The sequence below is a fragment of the Bos indicus x Bos taurus genome, chromosome 26 (assembly GCF_003369695.1).
Source record: "Bos indicus x Bos taurus breed Angus x Brahman F1 hybrid chromosome 26, Bos_hybrid_MaternalHap_v2.0, whole genome shotgun sequence".
In the NCBI taxonomy this organism is placed as follows: Eukaryota; Metazoa; Chordata; class Mammalia; order Artiodactyla; family Bovidae; genus Bos; species Bos indicus x Bos taurus.
In genome coordinates, this window is record NC_040101.1 from 34795824 (window position 1) to 34818941 (window position 23118).

The window sequence follows — 23118 nt, forward strand, 5'->3', positions numbered from 1 at the left end:
ATAGATTTGGCAGAAAAAAGCTTAACAGAACAATATAGAATTCATACTATAGCCTCTGTCACATAGTAGCAGCTGAATAAGGGATTACTATTGATGGTGATGATAATAATAACAGTATTACTAATCATATAATGGTAATTACCATTGGAAATATGTGATTTCATACTAAATTACTGGTTCTAGAAGTTGAAGTTTTTTATAATGGATGAATGAATATTGAAGTGTATCTTATGAAAATTAAAAGTATTTCCCACATTATCTATTTTTTCAGTTTTGAAATGCTCACTGTTCTTACATCTCCTGTTCCTTTTCCAGCTAGCAGAAGATTATGGTCCTGTGTTCACTTTGTATTTTGGCATGAAGCCCACTGTGGTGTTGCATGGATATGAAGCAGTGAAGCAAGTCCTAATTGATCAGAGTGAGGAATTTTCTGCCAGAGGCAGTTTACCAGCAGCAGACAACATCAACCAGGGATTAGGTATGTTTTTATTTGAGGAGTGTGGGAATTGTAGGTTGGAAAGATTCAAAAAGGCTAAAGAATTGAGAAATTATAGGTACTTGGAGAAGTTTACAACGACATCGTAATTCCCACATTTCTCTATAAAGAATCGTTGTTATTGTTTAGTCACTAAGCTGTGTCCGACTCTGTCATTACCCCATGGACTGTAGCCATCAAGGCTCCTCTTCCATGAGATTTTCCAGGAAAGAATACTAGAGTGGATTGTCATTTCCTTGTCCAGAGGATCTTCCTGACCCAGGGATCGAATTCTTGGACCTGTGTCTCCTGCATTGACAGGCAGATTCTTTATCCCTGAGTCACCTGGGAAGCATGAAGGATCATCAATCCATGTTTAAAATTATGAACGTGACACAGTATCTCTACAAAGCTTTAAATGCAGTGAAAGCAAACCATCTAATCACTAATGTTCCATTAATTTGCAATTAAGCGATGCTCATTTTAAATTATGGACAGTTAAGATAATGAACATTTAAAAAGTAGAGTAAGATAATGAGCATTTTAAAAAGCCAGAAAGAAAAACACCAATAGAGTATACTAATGCATATATATAGAATTTAGAAAGATGGTAACAATAACCCTGTATACGAGACAGCAAAAGAGACACTGATGTATAGAACAGTCTTGTGGACTCTGTGGGAGAGGGAGAGGGTGGGATGATTTGGGAGAATGGCATTGAAACATGAATAACATCATATATGAAATGAATCACCAGTCCAGGTTCGATGCACGATACTGGATGCTTGGGGCTGGTGCACTGGGATGACTCAGAGGGATGGTACAGGGAGGGAAGAAGGAGGAGGGTTCAGGATGGGAAACATGTGTATACCTGTGTCGGATTCATGTTGATATATGGCAAAACCAATACAATATTGTAAAGTTTAAAAAAAAAAAAAAACCTAAAAAAAAAAAAATCACATTCGGAAAAAAAAAAAAAAAAGTACAGACATTGCTTTGCTTAACAAAGGTCCATCTAGTCAAGGCTATAGTTTTCCCAGTAGTCATGTATGGATGTGAGAGTTGGACTATAAAGAAAGCTGAATGCCAAAGAATTGATGCTTTTGAACTGTGGTGTTGGAGAAGACTGTTGAAAGTCCCTTGGACTGCAAGGAGATCCAACCAGTCCATCCTTAAGGAGATCAGTCCTGTGTATTCATTGGAGGGACTGATGCTGAAGCTGAAGCTCCAATACTTTGGCCACCTAATGAGAGGAACTGACTCAATGGAAAAGACCCTGATGCCGGGAAAGATTGAGGGCAGGGGGAGAAGGGGACGACAGAGGATGAAATGGTTGGATGGCATCACCGACTCAACGGACATGAGTTTGACTAAACTCCAGAAGTTGGTGATGGACAGGGAGGCCTGGGGTGCTGCATTCCATGGGGTCACAAAGAGTCAGACACGACTGAGCGACTGAACTGAACTGAAGATAATGAAAGAGAAAGAGAAGGGAGGGAAATGACTAAATTGTCCTATTAATCAAACATTTTGCTTTCTGGCCAAAGTCATGGATGCTAAGAAACATTTTTGGAAACATGCATAGTATGCACAGAACCAATAAGGGTTTGGAATATTTCCAAGCTTGCCTTTAATTTTCTATTCTTAAAAAAAAAAAAAAAAACAACAACACAGGAAATATTTGTACTCAGCAGAATACAAAGCATAAAGCACAAAAAACTCTGAAAAGAGGATCATTAAGAAACATTGTTAAGTATCAATTGGAGTATTAATTAGAGATGATATTAGGAAAAGCTTTTTAAATTGAGTCCTTGAATTGTCTTTCATCTGTTTTTGTAGCTGGGCCTAATACCAGACAGTCCTCTGGCCAGTCAATGGGTTCCTACAAAAAGAAACAAGGCCTGAATAGGATCCTTTCCTCCTCTATGTTGTTCTTTAACGTCTTTTTGGACAAGTTCCTTTTGAGCATTGTCTTTTCCCCTGATCTCTTCTTGAGTCTGGAAGTCTGATGTTGAACTTCCTTGGTGTTAAGACCATATTTCATGGATGAGATTTAACAAATAAGGAAAAATGTTAAAATGAAAAGAGCTGTGACTGTGTCCCCTATTTGAAGAATGGATTTTCTTGAACTTCCTTCTAAATGCACAAGTACTGTTTCTCCCTCTCTTGAGAACTGACTCCTTTTGTTGTTTCTTCTACAATTCACTCACAATGCACAAGCTGGTTCTAAAACCTAGAACTGCCTTACGATTTAGCAATCCCACTGCTGGGCATACACACTGAGGAAACCAGAATTGAAAGAGACACGTGTACCCCAATGTTCATCGCAGCACTGTTTATAATAGCCAGGACATGGAAGCAACCTAGATGCCCATCAGCAGATGAATGGATAAGAAAGCTGTGGTACATATACACAATGGAGTATTACTCAGCCATTAAAAAGAATACATTTGAATCAGTTCTAATGAGATGGATGAAACTGGAACCTATTATACAGAATGAAGTAAGCCAGAAAGAAAAACACCAATACAGTATACTAATGCATATATATGGAATTTAGAAAGATGGTAACAATAATCCTGTGTACGAGACAGCAAAAGAGACACTGATGTATAGATCAGTCTTATGGACTCTGCGGGAGAGGGGAAGGGTGGGGAGATTTGGGAGAATGGCCTTGAAACATGTATAATATCATGTATGAAATGAGTCGCCAGTCCAGGTTCGATGCACGATACTGGATGCTTTGGGCTGGTGCACTGGGACGACCCAGAGGGAGGGTATGGGAAGGGAGGAGGGAGGAGGGTTCAGGATGGGGAACACAGGTATACCTGTGGCAGATTCATTTCGATATTTGGCAAAACTAATACAATATTGTAAAGTTTAAAAAAAAAAAAAAAATAAAACCTTAACCTATAACTTGGACTCCATGGATTGTTAGCTGAGTCATCATAGAGCAAGCATTTGCCTCTATGATCTTTCGCATCCTCATCAATAAAATGGAGACAAAATACTTGGTTCACAGAATTGAATTGATTTTTGTAGGAGCTAATGGATGAGGAAGAGTGTAGTAATACGTAAAACCAAGAGTCTTCACAGTACAACACTAAACTGGGTTAAGAGAGGAGGAGGCAGGTGAAATTGGGCTCAGTGGGAATTCCTGAGGCTGCCACCATTATATTTAACCCCTGTTAGGTGTCATTATCACTTCCTGTTTTAAAGACTAAGCTGTAATTCATAGTAATGGATTTTTCTTCTCTATTTTTTGGTCAATATAGGAATTGTTTTCAGCAATGGAGAAAAATGGAAGCAAACTCGGCGTTTCTCCCTCATGGTTTTGAGGAATATGGGGATGGGGAAGAGGACTATTGAACACAGAATTCAAGAGGAAGCCTTATGTTTGGTGGAAGCATTAAAAAAAACCAATGGTGGGTATTTCTTTATGTAATTAGCAGTAACTGCTTGGGCAGACCAAATGCTATTACAAGTAGACTACAGAGAGATAATGGCTCAAATACAACAGAAGTTGACTTCCTGCTCACATGACGGTAGCAGGAGGGGAAGTTGCTGGTATAATGGCCTTTTCAAGCACCTGGTTTCCAGGGCCTTTGATGCTTTCAGCACATGGTTGCCTTCCTGTGGCTCCCAGAGTTCATCTCTTTGAATGGTAGTGGGGATAGTAAAGAAGAAAGAAAAGAGCAAGTAGTGTTTTTAATAGGTTAGATATGGCAGTGGCACACAAAAGTTCTTTCATATCCCATGGGCTATAACTGAGTCACAGGGCCACACCTTACTGTATAAGGAGCTGGAAAATGTGGTTAGCTGTGTGCACAGGAAGAAGAGGAGAACATGGATTGTGGTAATCTGCTAGTAACTTGAAAGACTAAGTTCTCAAGTTCTTGAGAACTTTTTGCAACTTCTTGAGAAGCATTGCAAATATTTTGCAACATATACATGTCATGTCATTATGCTACAGCATCTTAAACTTGTACAGTCCTGTCTATCAGTGATATTTTATTAAAACTGAACCAAAATTAGTGGTTCAGGTGTGGACTTTGCACCAAATCCTTCTCTGAGTAGGCCTGTATTACAGCTCCTCTGTGGGTGTGAAGGGAGGGAGCTTCAGCAGCACACATCTGCTCAGTGTACACGTGTGTGGATGCCCATGCAGGACAGGAAGAGGGGATAAGAGAGAAAGGGGTGAGTAGGAGACTTGACAGGGAAGGAGAAAGATAAGGATCTTAACACATATGTGCTTTTGTAAACCATAGTGCTTAATTTTTGAAGAACATGAACTTAATAACACTATATTCTAAACAATGACTCACCATCATGTTTTTTTTTTTTTTACTAATGTTATATTATGGTCCAGATGGGTTTTCTCCCTCATTTTTTTGTGTTACTCATATAAATAATGCAATTATTACAAATATTTCCATGATTTGGGTTTCTTCTTTTGAGTAAGTTTCTCAAGATGGCAGTAGAGTGTCAATGAACATCATTTGGACTTTTGGTGCATATTATCTAGGAATGGGTGGAAGATCTGGCAGAAGAAGAAAACAAGGCTCATCCTGCATAGATTATTCTCTACCCTTTTGTTCAAACTTAGCATATTAAATAAATATTTTCACATGCTTAATTTTAAAATGTTTATCACGAATATTATTAACAAAATAGAATAGTAGTTCATTATTTTGGATGTTCCATAGTTTATTTTAGGCAACATAGATTGATTTCAGTTTTTTGTTGTTAATAATATTAAACAATGCAATCTATACTAATCATTGAACATCCCCGATTACTTTCTAGAGTAAAATTTTGGAAATGCAATGAATAAATCAGTAAATATTGGGTTTTAGCAAGTTGCTGTTGTTTTTCAGTCACTAAGTCATACCTGACTCTTTGTGACTCCATGGACCACAGCACACCAGGCTTCCCTGTTTTTCAATAGCCCTAAGAGTTTGCTTAAACTCATGTACATTAAGTTGGTGATGCCTTCCAACCATCCCATCCTCTGTCACCCCCTTGTTGTCCTGCCCTGAATCTTTCCCAGCATCAGAGTCTTTTCCAATGATTTGGCTATTACCATGAAGTGGCCAAAGTACTGGAGCTTCAGCTTCAGTGTCAGTCTTTCCATTGAATATTCAGGGTTGATTTCCTTTCGTATTGACTTGTTTGATCTCCTTGCTATCTGAGGGACTCTCAAGAGTCTTTTCCAGGACCACAATTGGAAAGTATCAATTTTTTGGCACTCAGCTTTCTTTATGATCCAACTCTCACATTCATTCATGACTATGGAAAACCCATAGTTTTGACTAGATAGATCTTTGCAGCAAACTGATGTCTCTACTTTTTAATATATTATCTAGGTTTGTCATAGCTTTTCTTTCAAGGAGCAAGTATCTTTTAAACAGCTTATTATTAACTGGTTCAATTTTCCCATAGTGAATATGACCTTCTCTCAGCTTCCTTGCCTATGATCACCCAGACTCTGCTTGATTCCACCTAACTATGGAGACCTCATCATCTTGGGGTAGCCCAGTTTGTCACTGGTTAACTAACTGTTATAAGTTTATTTCACATGTTGAGCAGAATCTTTTTTCTTGTAATTTCTACTTTTTGATCCCTACTAAGTTTTTTAATTCTGAAGTAAAGTGTTGTGGTAGTAGTCACCAGGCAGAGGCAGGATGGATTTCCCACTGAAAATTTAGTATAACTGTTGAGGTTGGTAGTGGTTCACACTACCAACATCTCAATATTGATTGTTGATATTGGTAGATACACACATCTCAATAGGATATGAAAAGTTATATTACTCACATAATGAGGCTTTCTGTGTAGGACACAGTGGCTAGAAAACCAACCCAAAATTGCCTGGAGAAAGCCGGAAAAGGATTCAGTTCAGTTCAGTTGCTCAGTTGTGTCCGACTCTTTGCAACCCCATAAATCGCAGCACGCCAAGCCTCCCTGTCCATCACCAACTCCTGGAGTTCACCCAGACTCACGTCCATTGAGTCAGTGATGCCATCCGGCCATCTCATCCTCTGTCGTCCCCTTCTCCTCCTGCCCCCAATCCCTCCCAGCATCAGAGTCTTTTCCAATGAGTCAACTCTTCACATGAGGTGGCCAAAGTACTGGAGTTTCAGCTTTAGCATCATTCCTTCCAAAGAAATCCCAGGGCTGATCTCCTTCAGAATGGACTGGTTGGATCTCCTTGTAGTCCAAGGGACTCTCAAGAGTCTTCTCCAACACCACAGCTCAAAAGCATCAATTCTTCAGCGCTCAGCCTTCTTCACAGTCCAACTCTCACATCCATACATGACCACAGGAAAAACCATAGCCTTGACTAGATGAACTTTTGTTGGCAAAGTAATGTCTCTGCTTTTGAATACGCTATCTAGGTTGGTCATAACTTTTCTTCCAAGAAGTAAGCGTCTTTTAATTTCATGGCTGCAAACACCATCTGCAGTGATTTTGGAGCCCCCCAAAATAAAGTCTGACACTGTTTCCACTGCTTCCCCATCTATTTCCCATGAAGTGATGGGACCGGATGCCATGATCTTCGTTTTCTGAATGTTGAGCTTTAAGCCAACTTTTTCACTCTTTAGGTCATTGATCACACCATCGTGATTATCTGGGTCGTGAAGATCTTTTTTGTATAGTTCTTCTGTGTATTCTTGCCACCTCTTCTTAATATCTTCTGCTTCTGTTAGGTCCATACCATTTCTGTCCTTTATCGAGCCCATCTTTGCATGAAATGTTCCCTTGGTATCTCTAATTTTCTTGAAGAGATCTCTAGTCTTTCCCATTCTGTTCTTTTCCTCTATTTCTTTGCATTGATCATTGAAGAAGGCTTTCTTATCTCTTCTTGTTATTCTTTGGAAGTCTGCATTCAGATGCTTATATCTTTCCTTTTCTCCTTTGCTTTTCACTTCTCTTCTTTTCACAGCTATTTGTAAGGCCTCCCCACACAGCCATTTTGCTTTTTTGCATTTCTTTTCCATGGGGTAGTCTTGATCCCTGTCTCCTATACAATGTCACGAACCTCATTCCATAGTTCATCAGGCACTCTATCTATCAGATCTAGGCCCTTAAATCTATTTCTCACTTCCACTGTATAATCATAAGGGATTTGATTTAGGTCATACCTGAATGGTCTAGTGGTTTTCCCTACTTTCTTCAATTTAAGTCTGAATTTGGCAATAAGGAGTTCATGATTGGAGCCACAGTCAGCTCCTGGTCTTATTTTTGCTGACTGTATAGAGCTTCTCCATCTTTGGCTGCAAAGAATATAATAAATCTGATTTTGGTGTTGACCATCTGGTGATGTCCAGGTGTAGAGTCTTCTCTTGTGTTGTTGGAAGAGGGTGTTTGTTATGACCAGTGCATTTTCTTGGCAAAACTCTATTAGTCTTTGCCTGCTTCATTCCGTATTCCAAGGCCAAATTTGCGTGTTACTCCAGGTGTTTCTTGACTTCCTACTTTTGCATTCCAGTCCCCTATAATGAAAAGGACATCTTTTTAGGTGTTAGTTCTAAAAGGTCTTGTAGGTCTTCATAGAACCGTTCAACTTCAGCTTCTTCAGCGTTACTGGTTGGGGCATAGACTTGGATTACTGTGATATTGAATGGTTTGCCTTGGAAACGAACAGAGATCATTCTGTCATTTTTGACATTGCATCCAAGTACTGCATTTCAGACTCTCTTGTTGACCATGATGGCCACTCCATTTCTTCTGAGGGATTCCTGCCCACAGTTGTAGATATAATGGTCATCTTAGTTAAATTCACCCATTCCAGTCCATTTGAGTTCGCTGATTCCTAGAATGTCGACATTCACTCTTGCCATGTCTTACTAGACCACTTCCAATTTGCCTTGATTCATGGACCTGACATTCCAGGTTCCTATGCAATATTGCTCTTTATGGAAAAGGATACCGGCTTGAAATTTTTACGGTGGTTAGAGGGTGGAGTTCCAATGTATACACCAGGGTTTGTGTGGTTTAAACTTACTGCTTGTGTCAAAGAAGCAATCACATCAATTATTCCAGGTGTGAGCAGAAGAAGAAAAAGTAAGGCTTAAAAGTTGTCAGGAGTCAAAAAACAAAAAATGGTGTAATATTCTTTATTTTATATTGTTAACCTGCTTATAGTTCAATTCAGTTCAGTTGCTCAGTCATATCCGACTCTTTGCAACACCATGGACTGCAGCACATCAGGCTTCCCTGTCCTTCACCAACTCCCAGAGCTTGCTCAAACTCATGTCCATCAAGTTGGTGATGCCATCAAACCATCTCATCCTCTGTTGTCCCCTTCTTCTCCTGCCTTCAATCTTTCCCATGATCAGGGTCTTTTCAAACAACTCAGCTCTTCCCATCAGGTGACCAAAGTAATGAAGTCTCAGCTTCATAATAGGTCCTTCCAATGAATACTCAGGACTGATTTCCTTTAGGATGGACTGGTTGGATCTCCTTGCTGTTCAAGGGACTCTCAAGAGTCTTCTACATCACAGTTCAAAAGCATCAGTTCTTCAGCACTCAGCTTTCTTTATAGTCCAACTCTCACATCCATACATGACTACTGGAAAAACCATAGCTTTGACTAGATGGACCTCTGTTGGCAAAGTTATGTCTCTGCTTTTTAATATGTTCTCTAGGTTGGTCATACTTTTCTTCCAAGGAGCAAGTGTCTTTTAATTTCATGGCTGCAGTCACCATCTGCATTGATTTTAGAGCCCAAGAAAATAAAGTTTGTTACTGTTTCCATTGTTTCCCTATCTATTTGCCATGAAGACCAAATTTGGATTTGAAGTCCAAATCATGGGACCAGATGCCATGATCTTAATTTTCTGAATGTTGAGTTTTAAGCCAACATTTTTACTCTCTTCTTTCACTTTCATCAAGAGGCTCTTTAGATCTTCTTCACTTTATGCCATAAGGATGGTGTTATCTGTATATCTGAGGTTTTTAATATTTCTCCTGGTGATCTTGATTCCAGCTTGAGCTTCATCCAGCCTGGCGTTTTGCATGATATAATCTGCACATAAATTAAATAAGCAGGGTGACAATATACAGCCTTGATGTACTCTTTTTCCAATTTGGAACCAGTCTGTATTCTATGTGTAGTTCTAACTGTTGCTTCTTGACCTGCCTACAGATTTCTCAGGAGGCAGGTCAGGTGGGGTCTGGTATTCCCATCTCTTTCAGAATTTTCCACAGTTTTTTTGTGATCCACACAGTAAAAGGCTTTGGTGTAGTCAATAAAGCAGAAGTTAATATTTTCCCGGAACTCTCTTACTTTTTCTATGATCCAATGGATGTTGGCAATTTGACCTCTGGTTGCTCTGCCTTTTCTAAAACCAGCTTGAACATCTGGAAGTTTGTGGTTCACATGCTGTTGAAGACTGTCTTGGAGAATTTTGAGCATTACTTTGCAGCGTGTTAGATGAGTGTAACTGTGTGGTAGTTTGAACATTCTTTGGCATTGCCTTTCTTTGGGATTGGAATGAAAACTGACTTTTTCCTGTCCTGTGGCCACTGTTGAGTTTTCCAAACTTGCTGGCATATTGAGTATAGCACTTTCACAGCATCATCTTTTAGGATTTGAAATTGCTCAACTGAAATTCCATCACTTCCACTAGCTTTCTTTGTAGTGATGTTTCTTAAGACCCACTTGACTTCACATCCAGGATGTCTGGCTCTAGGTGGGTGACTACACCATCGTGGTTATCTGGGTTTTTAAGATCCTTTTGTATAGTTCTTCTGTGTATTCTTGCCACCTCTTCTTTATATCTTCTGCTTTTGTTAGGTCTGTACCATTTCTGTCCTTTATTGTGACCATCTTTGCATGAAATGTTCCCTTTTTATCTCTAATTTTCCTGAAGAGATCTCTAGTCTTCAATCCCTCTCATTATTTTCTTCTGAGAGAAACACACACTCAACCTTTTGCAATGCATTTTGCAAAATATGATTTCAATTCTCCCCAGTCTCCTTACCTTCTTGTTATATTGGTCAATTTCTTCTGGGTATTTTGAAGAATGTCAATAGCAAGAGCTAAATTTTATAGTTTTAAAAACATTTCAAAATGATCTCCTCCTTGTGTATTACCTTGTGGCTTTAATTGGAGAATGATATAAATGGGAGAATAATTGGGAGAAATTTAATAAATAAATTACACTGGATTAGATAATTTTGCTTAGGGAAATGCAAATTTATTTTGTTGTTGTTGTTGTTTTTCATTCACTGAGTCATGTCCGACTCTTTGCAACCCCGTGGACTATGGCATGCCAGGCTTCCCTGTCCTTCACTATCTCCCAGAGTTTGCTCAAACTGATGTCAGCCCCATCTTATCTTGCCCGCAGTCTTTCCCAACATCACAGTCTTTTCCAATGAGTCAGCTCTTCAGATCAGATGACCAAAGTAATGGAGCTTCAGCTTTAGCACCAATGAATAGTCAGGACTGATTTCCTTCAGGATTGACTGGTTTGATCTTGCTCTCCAAGGGACTTTCAAGAGTCTTCTCCAGCACCTCAGTTCGAAAACATCAATTCTTCAGCACTCAGCCTTCTTTATGGTCCAACTCTCTAGGCATGTTGAATTTATAGTGATGATGGCAGGTCTAGGTTCTTCTTATAATAAAAAAATCTTAGAAATCAACCTTTCTCCATTATTTTAAAAAGTAAACTTAAGATTTATTTGAAAATTATATCCCAACTTTTATATATTGTTTTTTAGGATCTCCATGTGATCCTACTTTCCTTCTGAGCTATGCTCCCTGCAATGTGATCTGCTCCATTGTATTCCGGAATCGTTTTGAATACAGTGATGAAAATTTTCTGACCTTGGCAAAGTATTTTGATGAAAACGCAAAAATTTTAAGCACCCCCTGGATTGAGGTAAGGTCAACGTTCTCTTTAAATAAGAAATAATTTTCTATCTAAATTGATTACCACTTCTCTTTGTGCTATTGTTTGTTACCACTTAGTGAGTTATCAAAGCAATTGAAAGTGTTGAAATGAATTTTTAAACAAAATATAACAATAGTAATAAAAAATAGTGCAACAATTATAGCAAGGTATTTTTTTTGGAGAAATCTTTTCTCCTCTGATTTTTATGTGTATATATAGGATGGTATATGCATTGTATTTTTTATGTTAGTAAACTGTCAGAAAAAATTAATTACCTATGTTGTCGGACACAACCGAGCGACTTCACTTTCATGCATTGGAGAAGGAAATGGCAACCCACTCCAGTGTTCTTGCCTGGAGAATCCTAGGGATGGGGGAGCCTGGTGGGCTGCCGTCTATGGGGTCACACAGAGTTGGACACGACTGAAGTGACTTAGCAGTACTATAACTAACAACTAAAATTCCATGGATCATAGTGTTCTGATGTTTTACTTGGGAAGGACTCTAGAGAACAAATAGTCTATGTAACAGAAAGCTCACTTGAAAATACTGAGCGTATTTTCAAAGTAACCTAACCAAAAGAAGAATGAGTTAGATATAAAAACTAGATTTCTTGATTCTCTATCCAGTTTGATACAAGATAGCAGCTGAATAAATTTCTTCAGTACCTACCGAGGATATTAAGTCATGAAGATACTGTTTAAAAAGGTTTCTGTAAACTCTAGGACTGTGATGGCCTAATGAATAAGGGCAATGAGTACATTTCTGAAGATGTAAAATGCCTAAATAAAAGTAAGTTAGATAATATAGGCATTTCCTTAATCTTTCTGGTATAGTTTCTTCATTTAAAAAATGGTATGATGTGAACAGACTTAAAAGGAGTTATTGACAGTAATACAATAATACTAGGAGACATTCAATAAAGGACAGAAATGGTATGGAACTGACAGAAGCAGAAGATATTAAGAAGAGGTGGCAAAAATACACAGAAGAACTGTATAAAAAAGATCTCCATGACCCAGTTAGTTATGATGGTATAATCACTCACCTAGAACCAGACATCCTGGAATGTGAAGTCAAGTTGGCCTTAGAAAGCATCACTACAAACAAAGGTAGTGGAGGTGATGGAATTCCAGTTGGGCTATTTCAAATCCTGAAAGATCATGCTGTGAAAGTGCTGCACTCAATATGCCAGCAAATTTAGAAAACCCAGCAGTGGCCACAGGACTGGAAAAGGTCAGTTTTCATTTCAATCCCAAATAAAGGCAATATCAAAGAATGCTCAAACTACTGCACATTTGCACTTATCTCACACACTAGTAAAGTTGCTCAAGTTCTCCCAGCCAGGCTTCAGCAATCGTGAACTGCAAACTTCCAGATGTTCAAGCTGGTTTTAGAAAAGGCAGAGGAACCAGAGATCAAATTGCCAACATCTGCTGGATCATCGAAAAAGCAAGAGGGTTCCAGAAAAACATCTATTTCTTTATTGTCTATGCTAAAGCCTTTGACTGTGTGGATCACAACAAACTGTGGAAAATTCTTCAAGAGATGGGAATACCAGACCACCTGACCTGCCTCTTGAGAAACCTGTATGCAGGTCAGGAAGCAACAGTTAGAACTAGACATGGAACAACAGACTGGTTCCAAATAGGGAAAGGAGTATGTCAAGGCTGTATGTTGTCACCCTGCTTATTTAACTTATATGAAGAGTACATCATGAGAAACGCTGGGCTGGAGGAAGCACAAGCTGGAATCAAGATTGCCGTGAGAAATAAAAATAACCTCATATATGCAGATGACACTACCCTTATGGCAGAAAGTGAAGAAGAACTAAAAAGCCTCTTGATGAAAGTGAAGGAGGAGAGTGAAAACATTGACTTAAACCTCAACATTCCGAAAACTAAGATCATGGCATCTGGTCCCATCACTTCATGGGAAATAGATGGGGAAACAGTGGAAACAGTGTCATACTTTATTTTTCTGGGCTCGAAAGTCACTGCAGATGGTGACTGCAGCCGTGAAATTAAAAGACGCTTACTTCTTGGAAGGAAAGTTATGACCAACCTAGATAGCGTATTAAAAAGCAGAAACATTACTTTGCCAACAATGGTCCATCTAGTCAAGGCTATGGTTTTTCCAGTAGTCATGTATGGATGTGAGACTTGGAGTATCAAGAAAGCTGAGCACCGAAGAATTGATGCTTTTGAACTGTGGTGTTGGAGAAGACTCTTGAGAGTCCCTTGGACTGCAAGGAGATCCAACCAGTCCATCCTAAAGGAGATCAGGCCTGAGTGTTCATTGGTAGGAGTGATGTTAAAGCTGAAACTCCAATACTTTGGCCACCAGATATGAAGAGTGGACGTATTTGAAAAGACCCTGATGCTGGGAATGAGGGCAGGAGGAGAAGGGGATGACAGAGGATGAGATGGTTGGATGGCATGACCGACTCAAAGGACATGAGTTTGGGTAGGCTCCGGGAATTGGTGTTGGACAGGGAGGCCTGGGGTGCTGCAGTTCATGGGGTGGCAAAGAGTCGGACAAGACTGAGTGACTGAACTGAACTGAAGAGACATTAACACATCAGTTACATAATGGACTGAACAGTTCAGTTCAGTCACTCAGTCGTGTCTGAGCCTTTGTGACCCCATGGACAGAACAGCCAAACTAAATAAGGAAACACTGGCCTTAAGCAACACATTAGATAAGATGTACTTGATAGATTTATATACAACATTCCATCCAATTGCCGCAGAATGCACCTTGTTTTCAAGTACACATGAGACATTTTCCAAGATATATCATATGATTTTACAAAACAAGTGTCAGTAAATTCAAGAAATTGAAATGATATTGAACATCTTTTTGACCACAATGGTATGAAACTACGAACCAGTTACAAGAAAAAAACTGGAAAAAACACAAACATATGGGAGCTTAATAAGATGCTGCTAAACAACAATAGGTCAAAGAGGAAATCAAAATACCTTGAGAGAAATGAAAATGGAAACACAACATTCCAAAATCTATGTGACTCACAAAAGCAGTTCTAAGAGGGAAGTTTGTAGTGAAACAGGTCTACCTTAGGAAACCAGATAAATGCGAAGTAAACAATCTAACATTACACATAAAACTAGAAAAAGAGTGGGCACTCTCTGTCCCCCTTCTGATGTCTATGTCAGAAGCTTTCTCTGTCCCTTTTCTTTCTTTAATAAAAGTGCTACACAAAAGCTCTTGAGTGATCAAGAATGGTCCCTGGTCCTGAAGCTAAATCTTCTTCAGATATCATCAATCTGACATCATTTACCATAAGCTATTATCTTGGGGGCTCATCCAGGATTTTCAGGACAAGGTAAGAACACTCAAGAGCTCTAGCCTCACTGCTTTCTCAGTATAAACATTTTCTGCTTTACTTTACTAACGCTATGGTGTGCGTGTGTGAATGAATGACACGTTCTGTGCAAAGCAAGTGATGAGCCCTGCTCTGTGATTTCGAGGTGCCCCGTAATGACTTAAGGGAGCTCCAAAAAGGGGAGCCTTGTTGGGGTTTATACCGACCTGCCATTCAAGAGGCACTCAACGTCCCTGTGAGGGGAGCAGCCAGAAATGGGCAAAGGGTGTGGAGTGAGCTTTCCTTTCTCAGTCAGTTTTTTTCTGGTCTCTTTGACCATTCCATAACTGCCTGGGGAATTAGAACTACTAACCTGATCTGTCAGATCATAGACTTTCAAGGGCATTGTGATTCATGCCATTACTATGTACTTTTACTTAAACCCCAAGTATGGAAGCGCCTAGCCTTACTAGGAGGCAAAAGTTACAAGAGCTTCTTTGGGAGCAAGCCAGAGCTCTAACTCCAGGAATGTCTCTCAGGCTAGAGGTCACTCACTTGACTGCCTGCCTCAGGGCCCAAAGTCCTAAAAGTGAGTCTTTGTCATGGCTGTGCCTCCTATCTATGTGGATAAAGCACTGCTGGTGACTATGAGGTTTTTGAGGACATCAGTTGGGAATTGCAGGATCTGTTCAGATTGGAAGTGCAATGGGCTTCTTTCTTTGGTAGTGCTAGCTATTAGCAGACCAGAGAAAGCTCTCCAATGGCTTCTGTCTCAATTCCCTAGATATTCCTTTTATGGAATCTGTGGAAAGGAACTGGAAGGATTGGAACTAGAATCTTGAGGATAAAAATCACTTTTTTCCTCCCTGGCCAGCCCTCTACCACCTTTGCTATCACATATACTGGCGTGGTGACACTTAGAAGGGACATCTTGGGTGTTGCTCATCTCTTTATGTCTCACTGCTTCTACTGCTATCAGTAGTACTGTACTATCAGGACTGTACTCAGGAATGTACATGGGCACACGTAAGATGGATGCTTCCTCTAGTAGTCCTAGCTTGGGAAACATTCTGGGAAACTACTCCGGCAAATCCAACAAAGGTCTTGGTGGTAAGGAACTAGAAATCAATCTGGGATGTCATCAGGTCTACCGCTGGTGCATCTCCATGCCATCTTGGTGGTAGAACTGGGAGGGATGAGTAAAATGCCTGCATCAGTAAGGAACAGACTAAGTCTGACCAGGGAAGGAAAGCTTCAGTGGAAAGTCTGTTTGCACACGCATCTAGAGGAGGGAGGGACGCCTCTGGTGGAAAGAAGCCATGGCCTTGGATGCTGCTTTTTTCTTTGTTAGAGATGGGAGCTAACAGTTCCAGAACAACTCCTTTAAAATGTAGTTAAAAAACTTGGGACAAGTTTGATCCCCAGAGTTTAAAAAATACACGCCTGATCTTCTGTGATACTGAATGGCCACAGTATCCTTTGGAGAATGGGGAAAACTGGCAGTTTAAAGGGACTCTCAGTTATGATACTGCTTTACAACTAGACCAGTTCTGTAGAAAACAAAGGAAATGGGTAGAAGTGATATATGTGTTGCTCTTTATCTCTCTGCGAGACATGCCCAACTTATGTCCTAAGGGTGCAGATTTGAGTGTGAAGCCTTCAGCTGTCTCCTGTTTTCTTACTTTGCTCCTGTATCTGGGGCTCCAAACTGAACAGGCTGAGAATCAGGGTACCCTTCCAGGAGGGGCTGCCTCAGTCTCAGTAGAAATTCCAACAGTCTCAATTGTGGTTGAGACCCTAGAAGATCCAAAAAGTACATAGAAGGCTTTATGGGACTAACTTTACTTTATGACTTTACTTGGAGAGATGTAATGTATGTCTTGGGACAGGAGTTGACTCCTGATTCAAAAACTTGAATTTTGGGGGAAGCCACTACTTTTGGAGATGAATGGCTTGAAGGCAAGGGGCAAGAGGGAACATGAAATAGCCCTCCTTCCTACTGGGAGCCAAGCAGTTCTGATAACAGAGCCTCTTTGCTGGATGTATTCTTAAAGGACTCAAACTAGTGCAAAGACTTTAGACTATGCTAAGTTGACTGAGATAGAATAGGAAGAGAAGCAAACTCCTGGTAAATTCCTAGAATGACTACAGGGGGCTCTCTGCAAGTTTACTGATGTTGATCTCAAAATTACAGAGGGAGAAATGATCTTAAAAGATAGTTTTTTCACTCGATCAGCTCCAGGTATCTGCTGTAAGTTACAAAAACAGGCGTTTGGACCTAATCAGTCTTTAGAAAAACTTTTGCAGTGTCTCAGATGGTATTACGGTAGAGAATATGAGGAGGAAAATAAGAGGTAAAAAAGAACCAGGCAAAAGACTAAAGCCCCAGCATGGCTGTTAGATCCACTCTGAAACAGCCTGAGGAAAAATGCCCAGAAGGACCCAGGTGAAAAAGGGTGGACTTGTTATTACTGTGAGAAGAGCAGCATCTCAAGCGGGATTGCCCTCAGTCATCTAAGCCACCCCAGCTGCATGTCCAGTCTGTAAAGGACCATACCAGAGAAGAGACTGCCCTCTGAGGTGTAGGCCCCAGGGATTGGACTCTTAAGACAATCAGGACTGTAGGTGCCTGGGGGTCCCCACACAAGCTCCCATCCTAATTACACCCGAGGAACCCTGGGTATTAATAACTGTGGGGGGCCAATCAGTCAATTTCTTTTGGACACTGGGGCAACTTTCTCTGTGCTCACTGAAGCCCCTGGTCCGCTTTCTTCCTGATCCACTTTCCTCCTGATCCACTACTATAATGGGACTGTCCATATGAGCCAGACGTTATTATTTTAGTTGTCCTTTATTCTGCAACTAGGACTCTGCTATTTTCTTGAGTTTCTAATCATGCCAGAGTCTCCTTCACCCCTCCTGGGGAGGGATATACTGAACAAGGTCCAGGCCTGTTTTCATGAATATGGACGCTGCTCTTTCTCTCCCATTAATTGAACAAAATATAATCCTAAATTGTGGGCTGATAGAAAAACTGAGGGTTGAACACAAAATGCTATTCCTGCTGTTATCAAGCTCAAAGATCCTCACCTATTTTCACATCAAAAGCAGTACCCACTAACTCCTGAGGTTAAGGAAGGGTTAAAATCCATCATTTTAAGATTTAAAGGAACAGAGGCTATTAATTCCCTATTAATTCCATGCAACACTCCTATTTTGGATGTAAAAATGTCAAGTGATAAATGGAGACTAATTCAAGATATACAAATAGTAAGTGCCTAATCCTTATACTTTATTGTCTGAAATTTCTAAATGAGCCAAATATGACTTTTAGACAATTTGAGAGGATTTGGGGGCATTACAGGCTACTGCCACATTTGGATTCCAGGTTATGGAGAACTTGCCTGGCCTTTAGATAAACTTATAACTGAAACTCAGCAGGCCCAAATCAACAAGCTGGTTAGGTTCCCAGAGACTTAAAAGGCTTTTAAGGCTCTCCAAACTGCTCTCTTGCACGCTTCTGTTTTGAGCTTGCCCACAGGATCAGAATTTAGTTTGCTCCTTAGTAAAAAAAAAAAAAGCCTATGGCCACATTCCTTAACGGTAATTCCTACTATTGTTTTGCTAATGTCTAAAGCTACTATTGATTTTGACTAATGGGCAAATATCTTACTGTACTGACTTCTCATGATGTGAGTGAGATCTTAAACTCTAAAGCTCAGAGCAACAATGGCTCTGTCTTTAAAAATGCTGTAACTCAAGGGGTGTTGAAAATTCTAGGAATAAAATATCACTTACACAGTTCCTGGAGACCCCATCTTCAGAAAAAGTTGAAAAGGCTAATGGCATTATTAACAGGCATCTGTGTAGACTAACTCAGGAACCACAAGACAGTTGGTTTAAATTCTACCCATAGCTTTAATGAGGGCTCGAATTGCCCCGAAAAAGGAAGGACTGTTCCCATTTGAATGTACCTATGGAACACCCTTCTTACACACAGACATTGTTATAGACACTGAAGCCTTAAAATTAACCATGTGACTCAGTTTTCAGCTCTACAACCTCCTCATCAATTGAAGGTTTCCCATGGTGGGTTTCTCCAAAAGGACTTTCTTCAAGTCTTCACCAACAACAATTGTATGTGATGCCTCTTCTTGATCTGATGACATCTAGCAATCCTAAGATGAACTGATGTAACTATGGACATAATGTACTTTTAATTTTGATTATGTTTTAGCTTGGTTTAATGACTATTTTGCCTTACATCTGTAACTGTATAACAGGGTTTGTTTCTAACTTTCTGAAAGCTTTTAGGTTACAAATGGTTGTCCAGGCTCCTACAAGTGCCAGAGCCTTCCCCAACTATTACTTGGGGCCCATGGATCAGAGACCCTCAATATGAGGGTTAGGAGAATATGTTGCCTCAACAGTTTAGGGATGACACCCCTCAACAGCAGGAAGTAATTATAGAATGAAAAGGATGCCCCTTTCCCTTGGCAACATAATTCTCCAAAAGAAAAGGAGGGGATGAGAGAGTCAATTCCTAGGTAGGTTGATAAGAAGTCTGGGATCCCTAAGGAGGAGAAAGGGATCTGGGCTCATGAAGCAGAGATAGGGTTCTGGAATTCTCAAGGAGGAGGAAAGGACAAATGTATTTTTTTCCCTCTACATTCTTTAGTCTTCGTCACAGAAAATGTTTTTTTCCTTAAGCCTGGTACTGATGATTACACACAAACAACTCATTTTAAACTGTGTAGTAAAGATTATATAACAACAATACATCCTTCTTGAGGACAGTTTCTCCTTCGTGAAAAACTTGTGGCTAATCCTGTTATCTTAAAATGTAAATTATGGGAGTGGATCTAGTAAGATCTTTACAACCTTGAGACATTCTTTTGATTTATCATAACTAATTAAAAAATTATATAACTCCCTTGCTTAGACTAGCGAGGGGAGTACTCTCTGTCCCCCTTCCGATGTCTATGTCAGAAGCTTTCTCTGTCCCTTTTCTTACTTTAATAAAACTGCTACACACACACACACACACACACATCAAAAAACAAAACAACAACAAAGAAAAAAAAAACTAGAAAAAGAAGAACAAACAAAGCCCAAAGTTAGCAGAAGGAAGGAAATAATAAAGATCAGAGACTAAATAAACAATAGAGGCTAAAAGGGCAATAGAAAAGATTAGTGAACATAAAAGCTAGTTCTTTGAAAAGATAATCAGATTTGATAAACTCTAGCCAGACTCATCAGAAAAAAAGAAAGTGCAAATAAATAAAATCAGAAATGGAAGAGGCACATTACAATTGATATCACAGAATTTCAAAGAATCATGAGAGACTACAGTGAATAATCATACACCCATAAATTAAACACCTAGTGGGAAATGGATAAATTCATAGAAACACACATACCAAGATTGAATCAGGAAGAAACAGATAATCTGAAGATGGAACGCTAGTAGTGAAATAGAACCAGGAATCAAAACTCCGCAAAACCAAAAATCCTGGACCAGATGGCCTCACAAGTGAATTCTACCAAATATTTAAAAAAGAACTAATGCCTGGCCTTTCCAAACATGTCTAAAGGAACACTTTCAAACTTATTCTATGATGCATTACCCTTATACCCAAATTAGAAAAAAAAATTCAAAAGAAAAGAATAATTAAGGTCAATATTTTTGATGAGCCTAGCTGCAAAAATCCTCAACAGAATATTCAGTTCAGTTCAGTTGCTCAGTCATGTCCAACTCTTTCTGACCCCATGGACTGCAGCATGCCACGATTCCCTGTCCATCACCAATGCCTGGAGCTTGCTCAAACTCATGTCCATTGAGTTGGTGATGCTGCCATCCCACCATCTCATCCTCTGTCATCCCCTTCTCCTCCTGCCTTCAATCTTACCCAGCTTCAGGGTCTTTTCTAATGAGTCAGTTGTTCGCATCAGGTGACCAAAGTATTTGAGCCTCCACTTCAGCATCAGCCCTTCCAATGAATTTTCAGGACTGATTTCCTTTAGGATGGACTGGTTGGATCTCCTTGTAGTCCAAAGGACTCTCAAGAGTCTTCTCCAACACCACAATTCAAAAGCATCAGTTCTTTGGTGCTCATCTTTCTTTGCCAACTCTCACATCCATACATGACTACTGGAAAAATCACAGCTTTGACTGGACAGACCTTTGTTGGCCAAGTAATGTCACTGCTTTTTAATAATGCTGTGTAGGGGGTCATAGCTTTTTTTCCAAGGAGCAAGTGTCTTTTAATTTCATGGCTGCAGTCACCATCTGCAGTGATTTTGGAGCCCATGAAAACAAAGTCTGTCACTGTTTCCATTGCTTCCCCATCTATTCACTATGAAGTGATGGGAGTAGATGCCATGATCTTTGTTTTTTAAATGTTTGTTTTAAGATGCTTTTTCACTCTCCTCTTTCACATTCATCAAGAGGCTCTTTAGTTCTTCTTGGCTTTCTGCCATCAGGGTGGTGTCATCTGCATATCTGAGGTTATTAATATTTCTCCTGGCAATCTTGACTCCAGCTTGAGCTTCATCCAACTGGGAATTTCCCATGATGTACTCTGCATATAAGCTAAATAAGTAGTGGGACATACAGCCTTGATGTATTCCTTTCCCAATTTGGAACCAGTCTCTTGTTCCATGTCCAGTTCTAACTGTTGCTTCTTGACCTGCCTACAGGTTTCTCAGGAGACAGGTAAGGTGGTCTGGTATTCCCATCTGTTTCAGAATTTTCCACAGTTTGTGGTGATACACACAGTCAAAGGCTTTGGTGTAGTCAATGAAACAGAAGTAGATGTTTTTCTGGAATTCTCTTGCTTTTTCTATGATCCAACAGATGTTGGCAATTTGATCTCTGGTCCCTCTGCCTTTTCTAAATCCAGCTTGAACATCTGGAAGTTCGCAGTTCATGTACTGTCAAAGCCTGGCTTGGAAAACTTTGAGCATTACTTTGCTAGCATGTGAGAAGAGTGCAGTTGTATGGTAGTTTGAACATTCTTTGGCATCGCCTTTCTTGGGATTGGAATGAAAACTGACTTTTTCCAGTCCTGTGGCCACTGCAGAGTTTTCCAAATTTGCTGGTATGTTGAGTTTGGCACTTTAACAGCATCATCTTTTTGGATTTGAAATTGCTCAGCTGGAATTCCATCACTTCCACTAGTTTTATTTGTAGTGATGCTTCCTAAGGCCCATTTGACTTCACATTCCAGGATGTCTGGTTCTAGGTGAGTAATCATGTCATCGTGATTATCTGGGTCATTAAGATCTTTTTTGTATAGTTCTTCTGTGTATTCTTGCCACCTCTTATTCATATCTTCTGCTTTTGTTAGGTCCATACGATTTCTGTCCTTTATTGTGCCCATCTTTGCATGAAATTGAATTCAGTAATACATTATAACAATTATAATCTATGAATAAGCCAAATTTATTCTGGGGATGCAAAGCTGGTTCAGTGTCTGCAAATCCATCTATGTGATACATGGCATTAACAAATTAAAAATAAAAATCATATGATTTTTTTAAGTTATAAAAAAAAATGTTTTGACTGAATTCAACATCCATTTATGATAAAAACTCAGAGTGAATATAGAGGGAACACACTTAATTGTAATAAAGCCCCTACAGGAGAAGCTGTCATCATTCTCAATGGTGAAACCCTTAAAGTATTTCCTCTCAAATCAGGAACAACACAAGGATTCCCACTCTCTCCACTTTTATTCAGCATAGTACTGGAAGTTCCAGCCACACAAGCAAAGAAAAAGAAGCGTGGTACTGGCACAAAAGCAGACATAGATCAATGGAACTGAAGAGACAGCTTAGATACTTACCACACTTAGTAGGTAATTAATATACAACAAAAGAAGCTAGAATACAAAATGTAGAAAAGACACCCTCTTCAATCAATGGTATTGGGAAAACTGGACAGTTACATACAAAAGAATCAAACTGGATGCCTTTATCACACCACATATAAAATAAATTCAACATGGATTAAGGATTTAAATGTAAGAACCAGAACTATAAAAATTCTAGAAGTAATCATGGATGTGTGCTCTTTGACATTAGTCTTGTTGATATTTTTTTGGTTATGCATTGTTAGGCAAGGGAAACAAAAGCAAAAATAAAGGAATGTGACCTGATCAAATGTAAAAGCTTTTGCACAGTGAAGGTAACTATCAACAAAACAAAATGCCTGCCTGCTGAATAGAATATATTTGCAAATGATGCATCTGACAAGGAGTTAGTGTTCAAAATACACAAAGAACTCATACACTTCAATAACCAAAAGAAAACCCTAATTAAAAAATGGACAGGAGGTTCAAATAGATATTTTTCCAAAGAAGACAAAAGTTGGCCAATAGGCACATGGAAAGATGGTCAAAACACTAATTATC

General features: G+C 39.5%; 1 protein-coding gene across 1 annotated transcript in view; it reads left to right on the forward strand.

Moving 5' to 3' along the window:
* LOC113884591 (cytochrome P450 2C31-like) overlaps nt 1-23118 on the forward strand; it is a 58009-nt gene that overhangs the window by 14434 nt on the left and 20457 nt on the right. The window contains exons 2-4 of the mRNA XM_027529237.1: nt 316-478; nt 3751-3900; nt 11204-11364. Coding sequence (XP_027385038.1) covers nt 316-478; nt 3751-3900; nt 11204-11364 — 474 coding nt within the window. The remainder of the gene's footprint in view (nt 1-315; nt 479-3750; nt 3901-11203; nt 11365-23118) is intronic.